Genomic DNA, 20,182 nt, shown 5'->3' on the forward strand with positions numbered 1-20,182 from the left:
AATTCGATGATGACCTGTTTGGAGTAGCGAAACCCTAGAATCCAAAGCTCTGATACCAAATGTTATGAAACTAGCTCACAAAAAGATAGAAAAAATAGATCAACGCCTTAGAAATAAGCCTCTTCAAGGGGGCAACCATATTTAAATTATACAAATGAACAATTCTTGGATGATACAAATGACAAGACCTCCTTTCTATATATAAGAGTCTAAGGGGTCATAATATAATCAGAGTCGACATAACAATAATAGTATAAGGGCACAATAATAACAATAGTGGGCTTCTATGGGGAACAATAATAACAATATGGGACTACATGGGCACAAAAATATAATAAGCAGGTTACACTAATAACAATAAGGGGTTACACTAGTCGTATAGGGACCTAATAGATGGTTATATCTTCTAGAATTCGGTGCATGAAGTCCTTGGACTTGTATGTAGGTTTCATAATCTGTCTTAGTTTGATGAAGGGAAGTGGAGTTATTAGAGACGTCTAGCTAGCCACAGCCAATGGCATAGGAAGCCCCAACCTTATTCATCGACAATGAAATCTGCAAGATTTTCTTACACTTTCTATGGTATTGTAGAGAAACCAAGATTGGTAGATGATGTAATTTTATGGTGCAGTTTATCTAGTTCCTTGATCCATTTTTTTTCAATGTGGATAGTTGAATCAAACTCTTATGTTAATGGAAAATGAAACTCTTGATTCATAGCCAACTCATAAATTTTCATGGTCTTTAATTTTTGTTGTGTGCTATCAAAACATCTAAGAAGAGATTATATTCATAAACTTTTTATCTATTTTGTAGAATTTTATATGCATCTTTCCTTTTTATAGAGAATCACACTGTGGCAACGTGAGCATCAACCTCAAATGTCTAGATTAACTCAAGTAATTTGTTCTTATGTTCTTCATTACCCCTTCTAAACTATTGTGAGGATTAAAACTGTAATTATATTGCACTTGTTGTTGATTTGAAGATAGATTCTGCACACTGGCATATGCTTCTTCTTTGAACAAATGATAGGTGACTTAGCAACATCTTGATTGTAGATAACCTTTCATGAATCCACATATAGCTTCAAACTTGGAGGATAATTTCTCTTCATGAAGCAAAGATCCTCGTGTTTGGCTATGTGCAGGATTTGCTGGAGAAAACATGGGTTAATTTTTAGGAAATTGGTGTCCTGGTTGTGAATTGCGGTGTTTTTAACACTATTCCCTCGCTTTCATTACTCATAATTAATCAATTTTGGCTTCACAACGATATTAAGACCTATAATCTTGGGGGAATTAGGTTGCAATGCTCACCTAATTACTCTAGATATTCCCTCTTCTTTCCTTAGGTTTTTGAATATGGGAGCTTATGCAATCATGATAAGCATAGAGAATACTAGAAAAAAATGGTATTTTGGAAACTATGAGCCCATGCTGGTTTCCAACATTTTCTTCATAATGGGATGTGGGGTTGTTCTTTTGTCGAATAAAATAACTAGTTTTCATCGAGAAAAATACAAATTTCTTCATGTTGTGAGAACGTAGAGAGTAGGGCTGAGTGACATGATGTATCATGAAAATTTTCAAGAAGAGGATCCAACAGGGACAATAGGGGTAAATCTCAACAAACACATCATGGAAATTGTTTTAGAGACAACCAAGACAAATATGCACTCATTGGGTCTTATGGTTCTTCCCTACTATGAGGAAATTCTATATCCTACCAATAGGTTCTTGTTCTATGAGAATGAATGGAAAGGGACTGCGAGAGAATATGTGCCCAAGTTTAAGTGAGTGTTTGATCACATTTGCATAAATTTTGGTGGAAAGGAAATCATTCAATTTACAACTCGACGCGTCCAAATTATTAATAATATACTACATGTATTCTAGATCATGTACATGATAGCTATAGTCTTGTTCTAATATTTAATTATTTTTGTTTTCGATAACGTCAACCATCAATTTTTCGTCATCAACAAATTGATTTGAGAAGATGATGGTCATTGCAAGTTTTTCCCTCTATTTTTCCTCCTATCTTGATTGGGAAAATTCTTGTAATGGATGAGGACATTAATTTTGTTTCTGTTGCAATTGATTCATATCTGCAGGTCTTTTAAGATTCAACTCTTTCTAGGGCACAATTTTATGGATGTGTTAAATGTTTCTTTGCCATTATTCCATGAGACTATTGTGCTAAATCTTAGAAGCAGTTGTTAGTTGACATGGATGGTTATATCTTCTAGAATTTGGTGCATGAAGTCCTTGGACTTGTATACAAGTTTCATATGTTGTCTGAGTTTGATGAAGGGAAGTGGAGCTGTCGAAGACATCTAGCTGGCCACAACTAGTAGCGTAGTGTCACACGGAATCAGTCAAGAGTGCGGACACAACCGACCTTCCTAGAAGTCTAAGACATTCTAATGACAAACAAAACAAACTGGAGCTATCCTTCTCTAAACATGCATTATGATATGAGAAATCAAGTGTTTCGTTCTTACCTTTGTCCAAACGCTGTTGTAGAAGTCCAAGCTTTGTTGATCTGGATGAGCTCCTCCTTTTCTCCAAAACCTGCAATCACCAACAGTCAAACAATTAAATAGCACCTGATTATAACATAAAACAAAGCATATTCAACATATAGACCAAGGAGTACATGAAATAACCCATAAACAACAAGTTATTGAGAAGAATGGACCAATTTGCATTAAAGGTAATCAAAAGGAACCATTACAACCTGAGCCTTGGTGTTGTGCAAGCTCCTTCCAGGGTCCACAAGAGTCTTCCTCTACTTTGACAAAGCTCACCCACTTCCAAATAGAACAAGCAAAGATGGCAATCTCTCCTCACAAGCTTCTAAATGGGAGTCCTAATTCCTGCAGCATTTACCCTTAGAAATGTATAGCTTTCAACCTCTCTCCTTCTGGCCCAATGCCTGTATTTATAGTGCTCAAGAGGAAGTTAATCAGGTCCACCATCAATGGGATAGTCCCCTCTTTGGATGGGATCACTCCCTTATTGATGGGATAAGTTCCTCTTTGGTAGGGGTGCATGAACCATCTGGAGGCGCTCAATACACGTCGAACAACCTTCTAGAATGCTCTAGAAATAACCACAAGTAAGTTTTTGAAGATAAAACTTGCGCATTTTAACCTTTTCAGAGGGACGCACCTGCCCCTTTAGATACAGAGCGTCCTTGGACGCAGACCTCATGAACAATAGGTGCGTACCCGCAGGCAAGGTTTGAGAGAACCTGCGTACCCAGAGATAAACACATTTATAAAGACTTTCTCTCTTTCTTGGAGTTTGACATGGATAGCAGAGGCATAAGACTTGCTTAAGAGGGTAGTATGACTGTTGATAGAGCCATACCAACTGTAAATAGCCATGGTGACATTTTTTAGTGTAACAGATTGCCCCCTAAAGTGCGAAGCCTGGAATAGATTAGGGTTTTGTATTATCTAGGAAGGGTGAAGCGCTTTATCATTTCAAGGATTATCTCGTGGAGAGCCCGGTCAGAACCTGCAATTTTCAACACAAAATACATGTATAAGATTATATCATCACTGAGGTAGGCATTCCCATACTCAGATTAAAACTTTAACTAACAGACTAACTACTCTGATACAGGAATGATTTTGCAGTACATCATAATCATAGACTTTTGTAGACACAGTATGGACGCAGCCATCTGTTTATGATTAGTCTACTTAGATAATGAATACAAAACTCCTCGCAGCCTGGATGGTAAAGATTTGATCCAGGGTCTTCATTCCTACTTCTCGAATTGGTACGATTCTAGCCATGCGAATAAATGAGTCGATGTCGAACATGGTAGAAACCACTTGATTACCAGTCGATGACGTGAACTGTTAACAAGCGTGAGAGAGACCACCAGTAATGTCAATGGTTCTCAAAGTACCCAGTACAATCCATGAGATGTGAATGAATGAGTTGATGTCGAACATTTCACGGAATCCTTCGATCGAAAGTCAATGATGTAAACTGACGTCAAAGGCGAGAAATCTGCCATTGATGCATGCAGACTTCAAGGCACTGACGATTTCTAAGTCATCTCTCTAGATAATGTGCTGATGTCGATAGAAAGTGACCCGTTGCAGGCAAGCCCACAACACGAAATCATAAGTTGAAGAAATGTTGCTGTAAGGACTGACTCAGGGATGGTCAAATGGATGACAAGTATTTTGCAGATGAAAGTTTTGTTTGCAGACCTCTTGAACACATAACGACACGACAGATGGTTTGGTGCTAAATAACTCAAAGTTAATCCCCAGAACCCGGTTGAAGACTTTCAAAGTGGTTTGATCAACTGTGAGGTAAAGAATTTCCCAACCCAGGTGAATGAAAAGTGTCGTGTTCAAGAGTGGTAATAAAGCTTCTTCTGAGACAAAAGGTAACAAATAGGCTCATTTTTCTCTCTTTTCCCCCACCATTTCTGGCAAGTACCTCTTTATTTTTAACAAGCTTGAGGAGGATAACATGTGCTTGATTATAAGCTCATCCTTTGGATGAGTCCAACCTAGTTTTGATTCGAACCCTAGGAAGGAGTGGTTCGTTCCTGTTTGTAATTGAACAGGTCCTTTACTGTGAAATGTTTAACGAGCCCAGTATAGGAGAAACTCGGCGTTTTTCAATTTTAGAGAGTCTGAAAAACTTAAGAAGACTCCAAGTTGAACTTTTTCGTAGATTTGTGTCCCTCAAGCCCGAAAAAGTATAAAATAATACCTGGGGGAACCGCTTGATCTTGCGACCAAGGAGTACTTTCATAATTAGTGCCACTGACCTGAAAAGTAAAAAGCGATCAAGGGCATGTCGTTTTATTTCCGTATCGAGTTTGAAACGACAAAAACCCGGCAATCTTTTCCTGATTTTACGGTCAAAAAAGAGCTATAAGGGGACCGTCTTTTAATTCCGTTTTAACGAGTGTAAAAGAAACGCTCGGCAATCTTTTCATGTTTTAGGAGTCAGAAAAGGGCTTAAAAGATGACTCTGATATTTTGTTCGTGAAAAAATGACAATTTTCCTTCTAAGTCCCTTTGTCCTGCACAAAAGCGACACATTACTCATACTTGTTTAAGATAGGCAAAAATACATCGAAAAACATCTTTCCATGGTGAAAAATGAACAAATTCATCCAAAAAACCTATAAAAAGACTTTTTACCATGTCATTTTTACCGTTTGACTGTTGAGGTTGAAAAAGGAGCTTTTGACAAGAAACTTCCCGTGGTCGCTGCGGAAAATCCGACCGTTAGAATCGACCGCCGTCTCTTCCAGGTATTTCACAACATCCTCCTTGTCAATTTCATCCGTTTAGAAATTTATTTTAGGTTTCATTTTTTATTTTTGGGGGGTTTTGGGTTTTGAAAACCGCTCCGCGGGGGACGCAGGTTCCCTAAAGGCTGGTTTGCGTTCCTCGACTTTTTCCTACACAGGGAAAAGGTCGGGGGACGCAGGCTACCTTCAGGCCACCTGCGTCCCGGCGCACTGTGTGCCAAACGCGGGGTGCGTCCTCCGCAAAACGCGGATTTTGAAACCCCAAGCTCCCAAATTAACCATTGAATTTACCCAAAATTGATTTTAATGCCTGTTTGTTCATGTGTAGGGCACTTATCATGCTGGATTGGAGAGAAAGAGAGCATGAGGAGGTTGATGAAGCTGCAATCAATCATCAACCTTCCCTCGATGCCCTAAGAGGATGTGGATTATACAAATACTGGGCCATACCTGGCATGAGGGCTCAGGTAAGATTCTTGGAGTGGCTGGTCGAGAGATGGAACGTTCAAGAGCAATGCTTTTATATCGGGGGGCAACAACTCGAGATAGAGCCCTCTGATATCTACTTTCTTACTGGCTTGCCGAATAGAGGCGAGCAACTCAATCTAGCCGGGACTAGGCCGGGTGGCCAATCCCTTGATAGTCTCCAAGCAGATTGGTGCCTACCTGATCGACACCATGCGAAAGGCATAGAGATCAAATACATCTCTCGGCGTGAACTCATGGTCTTAGCTTTCACTGTGACCAGGATTTGTGGCTCAGCCACTTTACATATTGCCACTGGGTCCCAAATGCGGATGGCAATTGACTGTCTCCAAGGCACCATCTTCAACTGGTGTGATGCGGTGTCGGCTAACTTAAAAGCTCAATTGACCAGGGCAAAGACCGGGAGACTAAATACCTTTGGATATGGGCCTATAGTCGTGAGCTTTGCCCTAGAGAGAATTCCGATGCTGATCCCTCAGCATCTCACTGTTGATATTTTGGGTCCTCAGGAGCCAAAGCTGGTACGATGGGTTGCGGTGATGGCCCGGCATCCGGACGAGGGTGCGGCAGTTGTTCGATTCACTGACAGTTATTTTCACTGGTTAGAGGACCAGGTGTTTTCGATTCAGGACTTTCCGTATGCCGGAGTAGATTTTCGAGGTGATCCGGACATGGTTCTTCCACAGGGAGAACAATGGGATGACAGAGGTAATTTATTTTTCACGAGTTTTCAAATTATGTATCTCTTTTTTTGTTTTTTATATATATCGTCTCAAAACTGACAGTAAAATTTTCAAAATGCAGATGTTGGTCCACAGCGTCCAGCCAACCTCCGGCCTTTTGAGAGGAGACATCCAGCTGCACCGGTACCGGCCCCACAGGACACGGCGGCTGCAGAGGTACTAGCTGAGTTGGAGCATGATCTACAGCGTCTGACGGCGGATATACCTGAGACTACTATGGATGATATTCCTATCAGACTTCAGCGCTATGTGGTCGCGGTCCCTGGACCGTTTAGGAGATTTTTTGCGCAAGGTAGCCCGTGCAGTGGTGTCGTACAGGGAGCACCACCAGTGATTGACTAGTCACTTTGTAGACACATTTGACATTTTTGACTTTTTGTACTCTATCATTTTTGCCGATCATAAGGTGTTTTTCAACCTATGATCGAAGACGATGTATATTTTTTGACACACTCCTATCTATATATATATCACTATTACCGGCTCATCTTGTTTAACATGTATGATGAAATGTTTTTAAATTTACTTGCATGATTATCGTAAATGTCTGTCCAACACTCGAGAGGCAATTGCATCTGCTAATGTATTTAAGGACCTTGGAATATGCTGATATTCAATGTAATCAAATTCACGTTCCAAGAGACGCACTCTCAAAAACAACCTTAATAACACAGGATTTCTAATGGCATAAACTCTATTAAGCTGTAATACAACAAGTTCAGAATCTAACCTCACTATCAAACGTCGAATTCCAAATGAAATAGATTCGGATAATAATTCAACCACTGCACTGTATTCTGCAATGTTGTTCGTTGTTTGACCGAGGCTTACCCCATGCATAGAAACTAACTCGTCAGAGGGTGAATAGATAACCCAAGCTGCGGAAGAGATATTCCGTGTACTACGACAAGCACCATCAGCAAATCCAATGTATGTTTGGAGAGGCGTCGACATCTGTAATATCAAGAGTAAAACCAAGATAAGCCAGAATAACGACGAAAAACACACTCACTAAGCTAAGCACACTAACTAACTAACAATCATACTAGCTAGAAAGAAAACCTAACCTAACTAAAAATTCTCCATACCCACCATTTAAGCATAATACCTCTTTAAGTAAAGTCCATTTCTGGGTTTACCCAAAGAGTCCCCATCAAAATCTACCAGCTCATAAGCCCCTTTTGCTAGCTTTCGCTTTACAATATAGGGTCCATGCCACATGGGAACGAATTTTCCAGCACCTAGCTTATCGTTAGCTTGATCATATAAAAGCACTAGGTCTCCCTCCGAAAAACTTCGAGGGGTCACATTTCTATCATACTGAGCTTTCATTCGCTTCGCGTGAGTCTCGATTGCCAATGTAGCATCACGTCGAGTCTCATCTAATTTAGCTAAGTACAATAAACGTTTCTCCTCTTCGGAAGTAGCTGGGAGTAATTCGACAGCCATTTGAAGTGATGGGATTTCACATTCAATGGGTAACACTGCTTCCAAGCCATAAACTAGCTGGAAAGGAGTGAACCCTGTTGAGGTTTTCACTGAGGTTCGGTATGCCCATAGCGCCGAAAATAACATGTTGTGCCAATTCGACCGATGAATACCAATGGTTCGTGGGATCATGATAACCAGAACTTTGTTGATAGATTCAACCAAGCCGTTGGCTTGCGGATAATAAGGAGTAGAGCTGTCATGGCGCAAACCAAGCTGGCTTGTAAGTTCAGTCATCATGGTGTTTCGAAAATGGCTCCCATGGTCAGTAATGATTGCTTGTGGGACACCAAACCTAGTTATAATATGATTGAATATGAAAACTGCAGCTGTTTTGCCGCTTGCGTCGAATGTAGGCATCGCCTCGGCCCATTTAGTGAAATAATCAACCGCGAGGATGATATACGCATGCCCCCCGGCCGAGTGAGGGTTACAAGTAATAAAGTCGATACCCCATTTGGCGAATGGACCAACGGCAATTATAGGGTGGAGAGGAGCAGGTGGTGCGCGCATCTTTCGATCAAACACTTGGCAGTTGTGGCACTTCCGGACTGCAATGATACAATCTTTAAACATAGATGGCCAGAAGTAACCAGCGCGCAACACCTTCTGAGCTGTGGCATACCCAAACATATGACCGCCACATGCTCCAGAGTGACAATCATTTAAAACTCTCTCAGCCTCTTCGTGAGTTAGACAACGTCGAAAAACTAAGTCTGCCCCCCGGCGATAAAGTGTATCTCCAATAATTTTGTATTGCTGGGATTGAAACCGAATTTTTCGACGTTCCGCCTTTGAAGCTTCAGGCCGAAAGGTTTGGGTTTGGAGATAGATGATTATATCCCCGTACCACGGATCTAAAGTACTGATAAGAAACAAAGATTCGTCTGCAATAGACTCCTCTGCCACAGTCTCTGTGTCAGGACGCGGGAAATCACACATCAATTCCGCAAAAACTAACGATTTCTTAGACTTGGACTTCTCGAACTCCAAGTCGAACTCTTGCAAGATAACGATCCATTTAGAGTACTTGCCCCCTAGCAGTTGTTTTGTCAAAATGTAAATCATAGGGTTGCAATCCGAAATAACTGTAGTTTTACGGAGAAGAATGTAGTGACGAAAACGCTGGACAGCTTGAACGGCTGCCAGGGCCAATTTCTCCACATGCGAATATTTTAGCTCAGTGGGATTTAAGGTCCTACTGAGATAATATATCACATGTTCCGTTCCGAATTCATCTTCTTGAACTAACACCATTCCAATGGTGGAATGCGAAGCTGCGAGGTATAAGAAGTAGTCTTGGTTGTAGTTGGGAGGATGCAACAACGGTGCATGGGTCAACGCGTGTTTAAGTGCATCAAAAGATTGTTGGGCAATCTCGTCCCAAAAGAATTGAGCGTTCTGTTTCAACAACCGTGTAAAACCTTTAGTGACCTCGGCGTAGTTTGGGATGAATCGGCGTAAAAAGTTCGCTTTCCCTTGCAAACTTTGGAGTTGGCGCAAACTCGAAGGAGGAGGCAATTTGATGATAGCCTCGACTTTCGAGGGATCGACGCGAATGCCGGCTTTTGAAACAACAAATCCCAGCAATCGACCTGTTTCTATACAGAAAACACACTTGTGGGGATTCAAACGAATTCGATAATGCCTACACCTCATAAAGATTGCTCGTAGGTGGACAAGGTGATCAGCTCGACGTAAAGAATGAGCAGGCAAATCATCGAGATACGGTTGCACAATGTGCTTGATGTCGTGAAATGCGTAAGACATCGCCCGTTGAAAAGTGGCCCCGGCATTCTTAAGCCCAAAAGGTAATTTGCAATAAGCAAATGTCCCCCATGGACAAATGAATGCCGTTTTTGGTTGATCGGCAGGTAGAATATTGATTTGATTATAGCCCGAAAAACCATCCATGAAGGAAAACATTTCACTTCCGGCACAATCATCAATAATTTGATCGATATAAGGCGTAGGATAGTTGTCTTTTGGACAAGCTCGATTAATATCCCTATAGTCGATACAGATTCTTATTGTTCCTTGTTTCTTATTGACTGGAACAATATTCGATACCCAATCCGTTAACGGGATCGGATAAATGAAACCTGCTTTCAACAGCTTTTCGACTTCTGCTTTAATCGCAGCCGCTTTTCGAGGGTGAATTTGACGCAACCGTTGCCGGACGGGTTTAGCATCTGGGTAGGTCTTTATTTCATGAACAACAATGGCAGGATCGATTCCCGGCATTTCCTCGTAAGACCAGGCAAACACATCGCGGAATTCTTGGAATAGGGCCTTGTAAGTTTGGATTTCTTCTTTTGTACATGCGGCACCTATATGAATGTTCTCCTCAATTCCGGGCTTCACTGAAATATCAATGGGAATAGTACGAGAAATATTCCCTAAATTCAACTCTGAATCAGAATGTTTCGTTGGATCCTGAGCGTCTTTGACATATTCAGCGGTAAAGATAGATGAAAAATCATTTTCAAATGCATCATCCTTAGGTAAAAACGAAGATCTGTGATGGAGATCCTCCCATGGTAGATCGTCTACACTTAGGATTTCGCGAAGTTGTTCGTCAGATGACACGACTTCGGGAAACGCTATCCGTTCTAAGGGTGAGGTGAAAAGTGACTCTTCACTAACCACATTCATTTGGTCGACCTCGGTCGAATGAAAGTCGGTAAAAGACATGAGAGCTTCATAAGCAATTTCATATGGACTCAAGGGCATAGTATTACCGATTGAGTCTATCTCAGAGTCAGATGGGACAAACCAAGGATCATCATAAATAATGTTTTCTGATGTAATCATATGAATTGTTGCAAATGAAGGTTCTACGCTGAGTGGAGGGAGAGGAAAAGTTCCCAGTAAACCGGAATCCTTAACTAAACCTACACCAACGTCCCTGTAAGGGATTGTCGTTTTACCGACATGCTGGATACTCTCTGAAGAGGCTGGGTCGGATGAAAAGTGTGTCAGCTGATCAATAGTCACGATCTTACCGTTATGTGGAAACTTAATTACTCTGAAGACCGATGAAACGACCGCTGTCATAGCATATGACCAACTTCGACCCAAAAGAAGGTTGTAGTCTAGAGGGGCATCAACCACTTCCACATCCAGACTAACGGTTTTACCTTCTACCCCTATAGGCAATTCCTGTAGAATACCAAACGGACGGAACCCACGGCCATCAAAGGCCTTAAGGATGGTGGGGGATTGGTTCAATGAAGGAGAACCAAGGGATCTCCAACATTGAATCGACATAATACACGTAGAAGCTCCCTCATCAATCACAGTCCTATGAATAGGCCTATTTTTGACTATCACTGGAATTTGGAAAGCCATTTGATGGGGGAGACGCGGCGTACTATTTTCTAGATCGAAGATCATTAGATTCGGATCCTGAACATCAACAGCTCCTATAGCCGACAAAAGCAATTTTCGTTGTGCTGGGCATGATTGCAGCACTTCTAACGCCGACATTGCTGAGGGTGAAACAGCTAAGTCTTCAACAATGTTGTAATTCTGGGCCGCTCTCGCATGTGGATTGAAAGCAGACCTTCGAAGTACACCCTTGGTGGGCGGTTTAATTACTAAGTCTGGGTTAGGTTTCTCGATCTGTAGTGGATCGGAACCAGGAGCTGAGGTTGATGGGTTAGAGTGAGAAGATTCTGCTTCCTTACCATCAATAGGATTCTTACTACCATAATCTTGCGATCGAGTTGCAATCCTCACATGAGACATCATCAAAATGGGTTCTTCACTGGCATTCGAGGAAGAACCTATCATCTTATTCTCCTGCTCCGGAAATGGATTTTTTAACACAGCATGAGTGGGAGAACCTTTGACTATTTTGACTACCTCGGCCCGATGAGGGCAATCTCTCGTAAAATGATCCTCTTCACAAATAAGACAAGGATATCGAGGTTTGCGTTTTTCGTCATTGGTTTCCGACTTTTCAGTTTTCTCCTTCGGAGCCTTGTCTGCTTTAGCCTTCTTCTTTACTTTCTTCTTTCCGCCGTTTTTTGATTTGGTCGTAGATGACTCTACAGCGTGAATATCGGCGGTAAGTTCAGGAGAAGACTCTCCTGTCGGGGAATCGGGCAAAGTGATAATAGGAGTAGTTGAAGCCTTGGAAGACTTCTTCTTGCTCTTTGTATTCACGATACCAATCATACCATCAGCGGCATGAGATCCCGAAGGAGCAGCAGCGATTTGATTCGACTTTGGAAGATCCGGAATCTTCTCGTGTAATGTACCTGACTGAGTGTAAACTAAGTCAAGGTATTGCGCCTGAGCAATGACTTGCTCCTCAGTAACTACTCCGGCCTTAGCTACATCTTCAGTAATCCTTGGTAATAATGATTTAACAAACCATTCAGCTAAGATTTGGTCCGGGATAAAAACTTTCACTAGCCTTCTTCGACGTCTCCACTCATGAATGTGATCGGAAATATACGTGGAGGTTGATTGTTTTAGTGAAGTTAATAACTCCGTACCGTTATCGTATCTGACCGGTAACTGAAAGTGAGTTAAGAACGAGGTAGCTAACTGGCTAAAATTGTAAAAAGAGGCCCGTGGTAACTCAATGTACCACTTGGCCGCGAGACCAATGAGTGTACGCTGGAAAAGACGTAAGTGGATCGAATCATCCGAGATAGAATTTGAAGCACACCAGAGGTGGTAAGTCATCACGTGATTGGACGGATCCTCTCCAGACTTACCTTCGAACTTGGGTATATCGCTGGGCAACTTATTTGGCATTGGCGGCCAGAACGGAAGATATTGAATTGGATCGTTCGTTAGGCGCGTCAAGTCTGGTAAATCCAAAGTTGCGATAAACGGTAACTGCCGGTTAGGATCTCTAAAACTCTGGGTCACAATACCGGCCCCAGGAGGAGGATATCCAGGATAACTAGGAACAGGAGTTGCATTTGGGATATTATATCCTCCTGGAAAACCAGGATTAACCGGACCGTACTGGGGTTGCTGAGGTTGTTGATAAGTGTACCCAGGATACGGTTGATATTGGTAAACCGGTTGTTGGACAGCTTGCCCAGGTTGGTACTGTCCCTGGTACGGAGGTTGAACAAATTGAGTTTGAGTAGTGACAACCGTACTTATACCAGGCTGGCCTGCAGGCATCTGGACCGTGGTTTGAATCGTAGATCCGGACAACGGTACAGATGTCTGAGGAGTGGTTGCAGAGACAGTAGAAACCGGAGCCGTCGATACTCCAGAAGTAAGTATGGTAGATGTGGCGGTAGTTGCAGAAGCCGTTTGAGATGGAGTACTAGGTGCAATTGGCGGCTGAGTAACTACCGAAGTTACAGAGGTTTGAACACTTGACTGGACAGGTTGCGGTTGCTGGGGTGGACCAGAAACTACAGGTTGTCCAGCTTGAGGTACCGACTGCATACTTGGCTGCAACATCTGTTGACCCTGTGAAGGATCCCACACTAACATTCCAGGGTATTGACCCATAACAGGTTGAGGATACTGAGATCCATAGCCGGATTGAGGATAGGATTGATAATTGTAAGGTGCAGTTCCCATACCTTGACCGTATGATTGACCTTGAGGTGGTGGATAACCTTGACTTGAGTATTGACCTTGAGTTTGATAACCCTGAGGTAAATACGGATACTGGGGTTGACCTTGACCTTGAGGTTGGTATCCTTGAGGTTGATACCCTTGGGGTTGATACCCTTGGGGTTGCCATCCTTGAGGTTGCCATCCTTGAGGTTGATATTGATACTGAGTTTGACCTTGGGGTACATATTGAGGCTGGGGTTGACCTTGAGGTATGTATTGCCCTATAGGAGCGTACTGACCTTGAGGTTGCCCCCCAGACACGAATGAAGTACCTTGAGGTTGCCCCCCAGGCATTAACGGAGGCTGCCCCCCAGGCGGTAATTGGCCACCTTGAGGTTGGGAAACGGGAACTGAACCTGACATCATGTAAATGTCTCCTACACCCAATGGTACATTACCACTGTTTCCAACTAATAACCCATGATCAACGGGTTGAGGAGATGCTCCCGCAAAGGTACCAGAAAGAGATTGATACCCAGTAGGAACAGAAGGACCGCCATGTAAAAAAGATTCAGGACTTTGTGTAAACACGGACGACTGACCAGACATATTTACAGGAGTATGAATACCTCCAGGTGGAAAAGGAGTACGAGGGGTAGAAAAACCTAGCCCAAAGTTGTCTAAATAATTGGTTAACGAAAGGTACCAAGTAGTACTTCTAGGAGGACTGTAAAAGATAGATTCACGCTCCCTTAGATCAAGGGTAATTTGATCTTCAGGATCAGAGACGCCTATTTCTTCCTCTGGAACTAGCTCTTCAATAGCAATCAAACCAACAGGGAGATTTTCGGTGATAATTCTTTCTATTCTCGGTGAATCAGGAACACTAGAAGTCGGAGTAACAGGTTCGGATATTTCTGGTTCTTCGCCTGTATCACTAGCAGACGAAAAACTACCAACAAGCTCAGAAACTGTAACAGCTTCGGGATTATAACCTGTCTCTAAACTTTGGTAATCTGGATGGACCACCAAGGAAGATTCTCCTTCTTCAGGTGAACCTACTCTACTGCCACTAGGAGGAGTTACAAGGACCTTTAAACCTTCTAGATGACTGGACTCATCTTGAGGAGGTTCACCCCTAAGTCTACGGGATCTTCTCAACAATTCGGCCACAGAAACAACTTCAGGAGACTGGCCCCGAAGTCTACGGGACTGTCTCGGTAATTCCGCCACAGCTAAAACTTTTAACTACTACACACGAAAACAAAGTAAAAATTTCAAATCAAACCACCTAAAGTCTCTAAAGAACCAAACAAATTTGAATCACACGCCTAAAGAATCTAGGGCGTCAAACCAAACACAAACAGTAGTCTTCCGGACCAAAAGCGCTAGTTGGTGATGAAGCCCAACCTCGCTGGATTCAGTACAGAAATGGCGGGTGGAACAGTTACCCCGACAACCTGCTTAATGAATAGACTGGACCAAGTTCCTCCACTTTAACCGTCTCGAGTGAAGTGAACCCCCCAGAAAATCCAAGTGAGTATAGCCGACGTCTGCTCCAGGTACAGTGGGACCTTCCCTCCACCGTCACCTCGGTAGAATCCTAAAGATAATGGCCACTAAGGTTACCAACATCAACAAATGCACCTAGGGGAACAGTCTAAACTCCGACAGCACGCAAGGGCAGAGTAGCAAGCTCAATCCCCTTGCCGGCTCCTTGACAATAATCCAAGGTTTACCGACAAGTGACCCCTGGCTCCTCGACAATGGTTAATCCGAGGTTTACCGTTTGTAATACGTGCGTGTCTGGCGTCGTTCCCAACGAGGGGGGAATGATCCCCTCACTGGTTCGGACACGAGCTCGTGCTTCTCCTTTAAGAGGAGCTTTCCCAGAGTACAAGTGAGACAATTGGATTTATTCTATCACAAGATAAGCTACTTGTTTGGTTTTGTTGTCTTGGAGAGTTAATTACTCACCTACTCCAAGACACTAGCCTGATCTAAATTGGTGCTTCAGAGCCCTAGTAAATAAAAGTTACTATTTCGATTTTACTTTAAGCGTTACTTTTATGGTTGTTCTTTAAAGTCACAAGGTAGTGGAAGTGAAACCAATGGTGTGTAGACTCGACTCCAACCACTACAAAGATGCACCTAAGATGATTTACGCTACTTTGCTTTTTCAATGAAATTCTTAACTAAGAGAGTTGAGAGAATGCAAATTTTAGAGAAAACAACTTTCTTAGAAAAGACAATCAAAGAAACAATTCTCTTTTTCTTTTCAAGCACACAAACATGACTACTCTTTACTTGCACGAAAAACTCTTTTTCTTTCAAAACTTTCAAAGCTACTTGAAACAAAACTTTTCAAAGGAGATGTTTTTGTATTTTCTCTTTTTAATAAAGCATATAAACCTATCTTAACACAAAACAATCTCAAAAGCTACAAAAACTATGAAAACTTGACTCACAAGTAAATCAAAAGAGAAATTACTCTAAACAAACCTAACAAGGCAAAAGCTCACAAAGATGACTCTAGGTTGTTTTACTTGATCAAAATCAAATCAAGGACCAGCTAATGCAGAATCAAAAGACTAGTCAAAACAAAACTCAAATCTTTTTGTTCTTTTTGTAAAATGGAATTCAAGACTTAAACAACAAGCACTTCGAAATTGGCCCAAGAGACAACTCAATGGTAAGTTGCTCTCACAGGTAGACTTTATGACAGGTCTGACTTCTTAGAATGTTGACAAAACCAGAGAGATCTAAGGCTTGACAACTCCTACCGCCAAAGTCACTACAAGACCTACTCAAAATCAAACCCTAGGGCTTATACTTCGATGAAATCCACTAAAACACTCAATGCTATCGAAACAAGTTCAGGTGAAGATTCTTGGCAAGGGACTAATGAATCTGGGCAGAAAAAACTAAGAAAAAACAAAATCTAAGAGCAAAAAGTGTAAAAAATGGAATTTTCTCAAATTTTGGCAGGGGACGCAGGCAACCCGTTAGCACAGGTGCGGGCCCGCTCTGTGCACACAGCAAAAGTGCGTCCAGGGACGCACTATGCAGCACTCAGAGGGTGCGTCCTACTGAAAAACTCAAGAAAAACCAAAATAAAACTAATCCTAAGCTAACCCACCCAGAGACAGAATCACAGAGCCAAAACCAGAAAAATAAACCAATTTTCTCAAAGCAAAGTTCACACAAAGGAAAAGACTTTTCTCATCAATGGATTCCCCAGTATGGTCGCCAATTTGTCACACGGAATCAGTCAAGAGTGCGGACACAACCGACCTTCCTAGAAGTCTAAGACATTCTAATGACAAACAAAACAAACTGGAGCTATCCTTCTCTAAACATGCATTATGATATGAGAAATCAAGTGTTTCGTTCTTACCTTTGTCCAAACGCTGTTGTAGAAGTCCAAGCTTTGTTGATCTGGATGAGCTCCTCCTTTTCTCCAAAACCTGCAATCACCAACAGTCAAACAATTAAATAGCACCTGATTATAACATAAAACAAATCATATTCAACATATAGACCAAGGAGTACATGAAATAACCCATAAACAACAAGTTATTGAGAAGAATGGACCAATTTGCATTAAAGGTAATCAAAAGGAACCATTACAACCTGAGCCTTGGTGTTGTGCAAGCTCCTTCCAGGGTCCACAAGAGTCTTCCTCTACTTTGACAAAGCTCACCCACTTCCAAATAGAACAAGCAAAGATGGCAATCTCTCCTCACAAGCTTCTAAATGGGAGTCCTAATTCCTGCAGCATTTACCCTTAGAAATGTATAGCTTTCAACCTCTCTCCTTCTGGCCCAATGCCTGTATTTATAGTGCTCAAGAGGAAGTTAATCAGGTCCACCATCAATGGGATAGTCCCCTCTTTGGATGGGATCACTCCCTTATTGATGGGATAAGTTCCTCTTTGGTAGGGGTGCATGAACCATCTGGAGGCGCTCAATACACGTCGAACAACCTTCTAGAATGCTCTAGAAATGACCACAAGTAAGTTTTTGAAGATAAAACTTGCGCATTTTAACCTTTTCAGAGGGACGCACCTGCCCCTTTAGATACAGAGCGTCCTTGGACGCAGACCTCATGAACAATAGGTGCGTACCCGCAGGCAAGGTTTGAGAGAACCTGCGTACCCAGAGATAAACACATTTATAAAGACTTTCTCTCTTTCTTGGAGTTTGACATGGATAGCAGAGGCATAAGACTTGCTTAAGAGGGTAGTATGACTGTTGATAGAGCCATACCAACTGTAAATAGCCATGGTGACATTTTTTAGTGTAACACGTAGGAAACCCCAACCTTATTCACCAGTAATCAAATCAGAAAGATTTGCTTCCACCTTTTATGGTACTGTAGAGAAATCAAGACTGGTAAATGATGTCATTTTTTGGTGTAGTTTATCTAGTTCCTTGATCATATTTTTATTCAGTGTGGATGGCTGAATCAAACTCTTATGTTAATGGAAAATGAAACTCTTGATTCATATCTAGCTCACAAATTTTCATGTATCACAAAGTTTCATGGTCTTTAATTTTTGTTTTGTGCCATGAAAACATTTAAGAATAGACTATATTCATAAACTTTTATCTGGTTTCTTGCTTTTTTGTCCCACTAAAAAATCTTCCAGTCAATTTTGTTGATGTTGAACTAAAAGTACTACATGAGCAGGACAATTGTTTTATTTAATTATGTTTATATAGCAACACACAAGTCTTGTTTATATATGTTGGTTGATATCTATTATAATGATGTTCTTGTCAAATTCCCATTTACAATTCTATTTTTGAGTGATAATATCATTTTGATGATGCTTTATCTCATATTTTCTATTGGGTCTCATTTTTCTTGATGTTTAACTCGTATGTTAGTTATATACTAGATTACTATGAAGGTGCTAGTGTGATATATAAGATTCTGGCTATCATAGAAAATGAGAAAATAATCACCACTTTCAACTTTCAGTAGGATTTCTTCTTTGATGAATGGGTTACTTTGTAAACTTTTCTTTGAATGTAATTGAGACCCCCTGGCTACATTCCAGAGTGGATGTCCCTTGTAGTTAGACCTGTGTTGTTTGAGAGCGATGCAATTCCATAATAACCAAACTTTGATTCGTTTGAAGAAAAAATCATGCAAAGCAATACATTGTCCCAACCATTTGCATTGTTTGTAGAATTTTATATACAACTTCCCTTTTTATAGATAATCTCATTGCTACAACGTGAGCATTAACTTCAAATGTGTAGATTAACTCAACTGATTTTTTCTTCTATTCTTCATTGCCCCTTCCAAATTAATGTGAGGATTAAAACTGTAATTATCTTGCATTTTTTGTTGATTTGAATATGGATTCTTCAAACTGACATTTATTTATTCTTTAAATAAATGATAGACAACTTAGTAGCATCTTGATGGCTATATCACCTTTCATGCATCCACGAGTAGCTTCAAACTTAGAGGAGAATTCAATTGATTTCAAACTTGGAAGATATGTAAAAAGAGCTTGGTTGAGGGTTAAGGAAGAGGATGAATCATCATAGGGTGGGAATTTATCAACAAGTACCCTTTCCTGTCATAACGATGAAAGGTTGCTTTTCCATTTACAGGGTTCTAAGACTGTACCTGGTGGAGCTATTAATCAAGACATTCACCAATACAGGAAAATCTTCAAGGATCATGTGAGCCAATCCTTGACCCTATCATCCTCCTAGAGAGAAAATCTTGTAGGTTGAGATGTTATATCTATCCCACATGGTTTATCAGGAGTCTCAGGCTCTAGTTGTGCTCTCTCTCTTCTGTTAATTCAATCCGGCGACTCAAGGTCGTCAAGACCAACTTCATTCGATATGAACACACGGTCAGGTCTCACAATGGATCAACTTATGCTAGAGGATCAACCTCTTATGGCTCAAGCACAATTGATGCAAGGAGTAAAACACAACTTTGGTCTTTTTCTAGCAGAAAAGTTACTAACAATGTATCCATGCTCCTCTACTAATCTTGCAACATGTGGGTTCCCTGTAACTATTGTGAATTCTATGGATAAACAACACCAAGGTCAACCACTTGTTTTCAATGCAGGAGAATTGGGAAATTTTGGAGGAAATATATTTGGCATGCTGCAAGGGAGCAGTTTCAGAGGCCCTCAGGCTGCAAGATCACAAGATATTCATGGCACCATAGATCTATTATGCAGGTTCTCGGAAACACAAACTAATGATTGTCATGATCAACCTGGCATGGTGTACCAGGGAAGTAAACAATTTACTTATGTGCGGTTGTTGAGGTCTTTTGAATCATCTATTTATGACACGCATAAACTATTGTAGCTATGATCTATTTGTTCTTACGACACATTTTCTTTGCCCTCAGACTTGAAGATAACTATTAAAAATTCATTATGACAATTAGTTGGGCTCCCTAGAGGCAAACAATTGCTTTCAATTACTATTCCTTATTTTTCTTGTCATCATGTTGGACCTATTTGTTATCTTTATCTAGAGTACAATATAATATTCCAATGGATATTGCTAATTTAGGTCAATATGGGTATATCTTATATGGATTTTGAATTAGTTTAATGATCACATTAGATAGGA

At 41.2% G+C, this 20,182-nt stretch overlaps 1 protein-coding gene and 1 pseudogene across 1 annotated transcript; both read left to right on the plus strand.

Annotated features, from left to right (window-relative positions):
- Positions 1-548: 548 nt before the first annotated feature.
- On the plus strand, positions 549-1,898 carry LOC149227003 (3-ketoacyl-CoA synthase 4 pseudogene; annotated as a pseudogene).
- Positions 1,899-2,293: 395 nt separating this feature from the next.
- Positions 2,294-19,912, plus strand: LOC149227004 (uncharacterized). Its single transcript, XM_089375400.1, has 3 exons — positions 2,294-2,355; positions 17,860-17,930; positions 18,969-19,912. The coding sequence occupies exon 3, from the start codon at positions 19,430-19,432 to the stop codon at positions 19,910-19,912; it is 483 nt and encodes a 160-aa protein (XP_089231526.1). The 5' UTR covers positions 2,294-2,355; positions 17,860-17,930; positions 18,969-19,429.
- Positions 19,913-20,182: the final 270 nt, after the last annotated feature.

This window comes from Pinus tabuliformis, chromosome J (assembly GCF_031772625.1).
Source record: "Pinus tabuliformis cultivar Carrire ecotype Pingquan chromosome J, CPIR1, whole genome shotgun sequence".
Classification (NCBI taxonomy): domain Eukaryota; kingdom Viridiplantae; phylum Streptophyta; class Pinopsida; order Pinales; family Pinaceae; genus Pinus; species Pinus tabuliformis.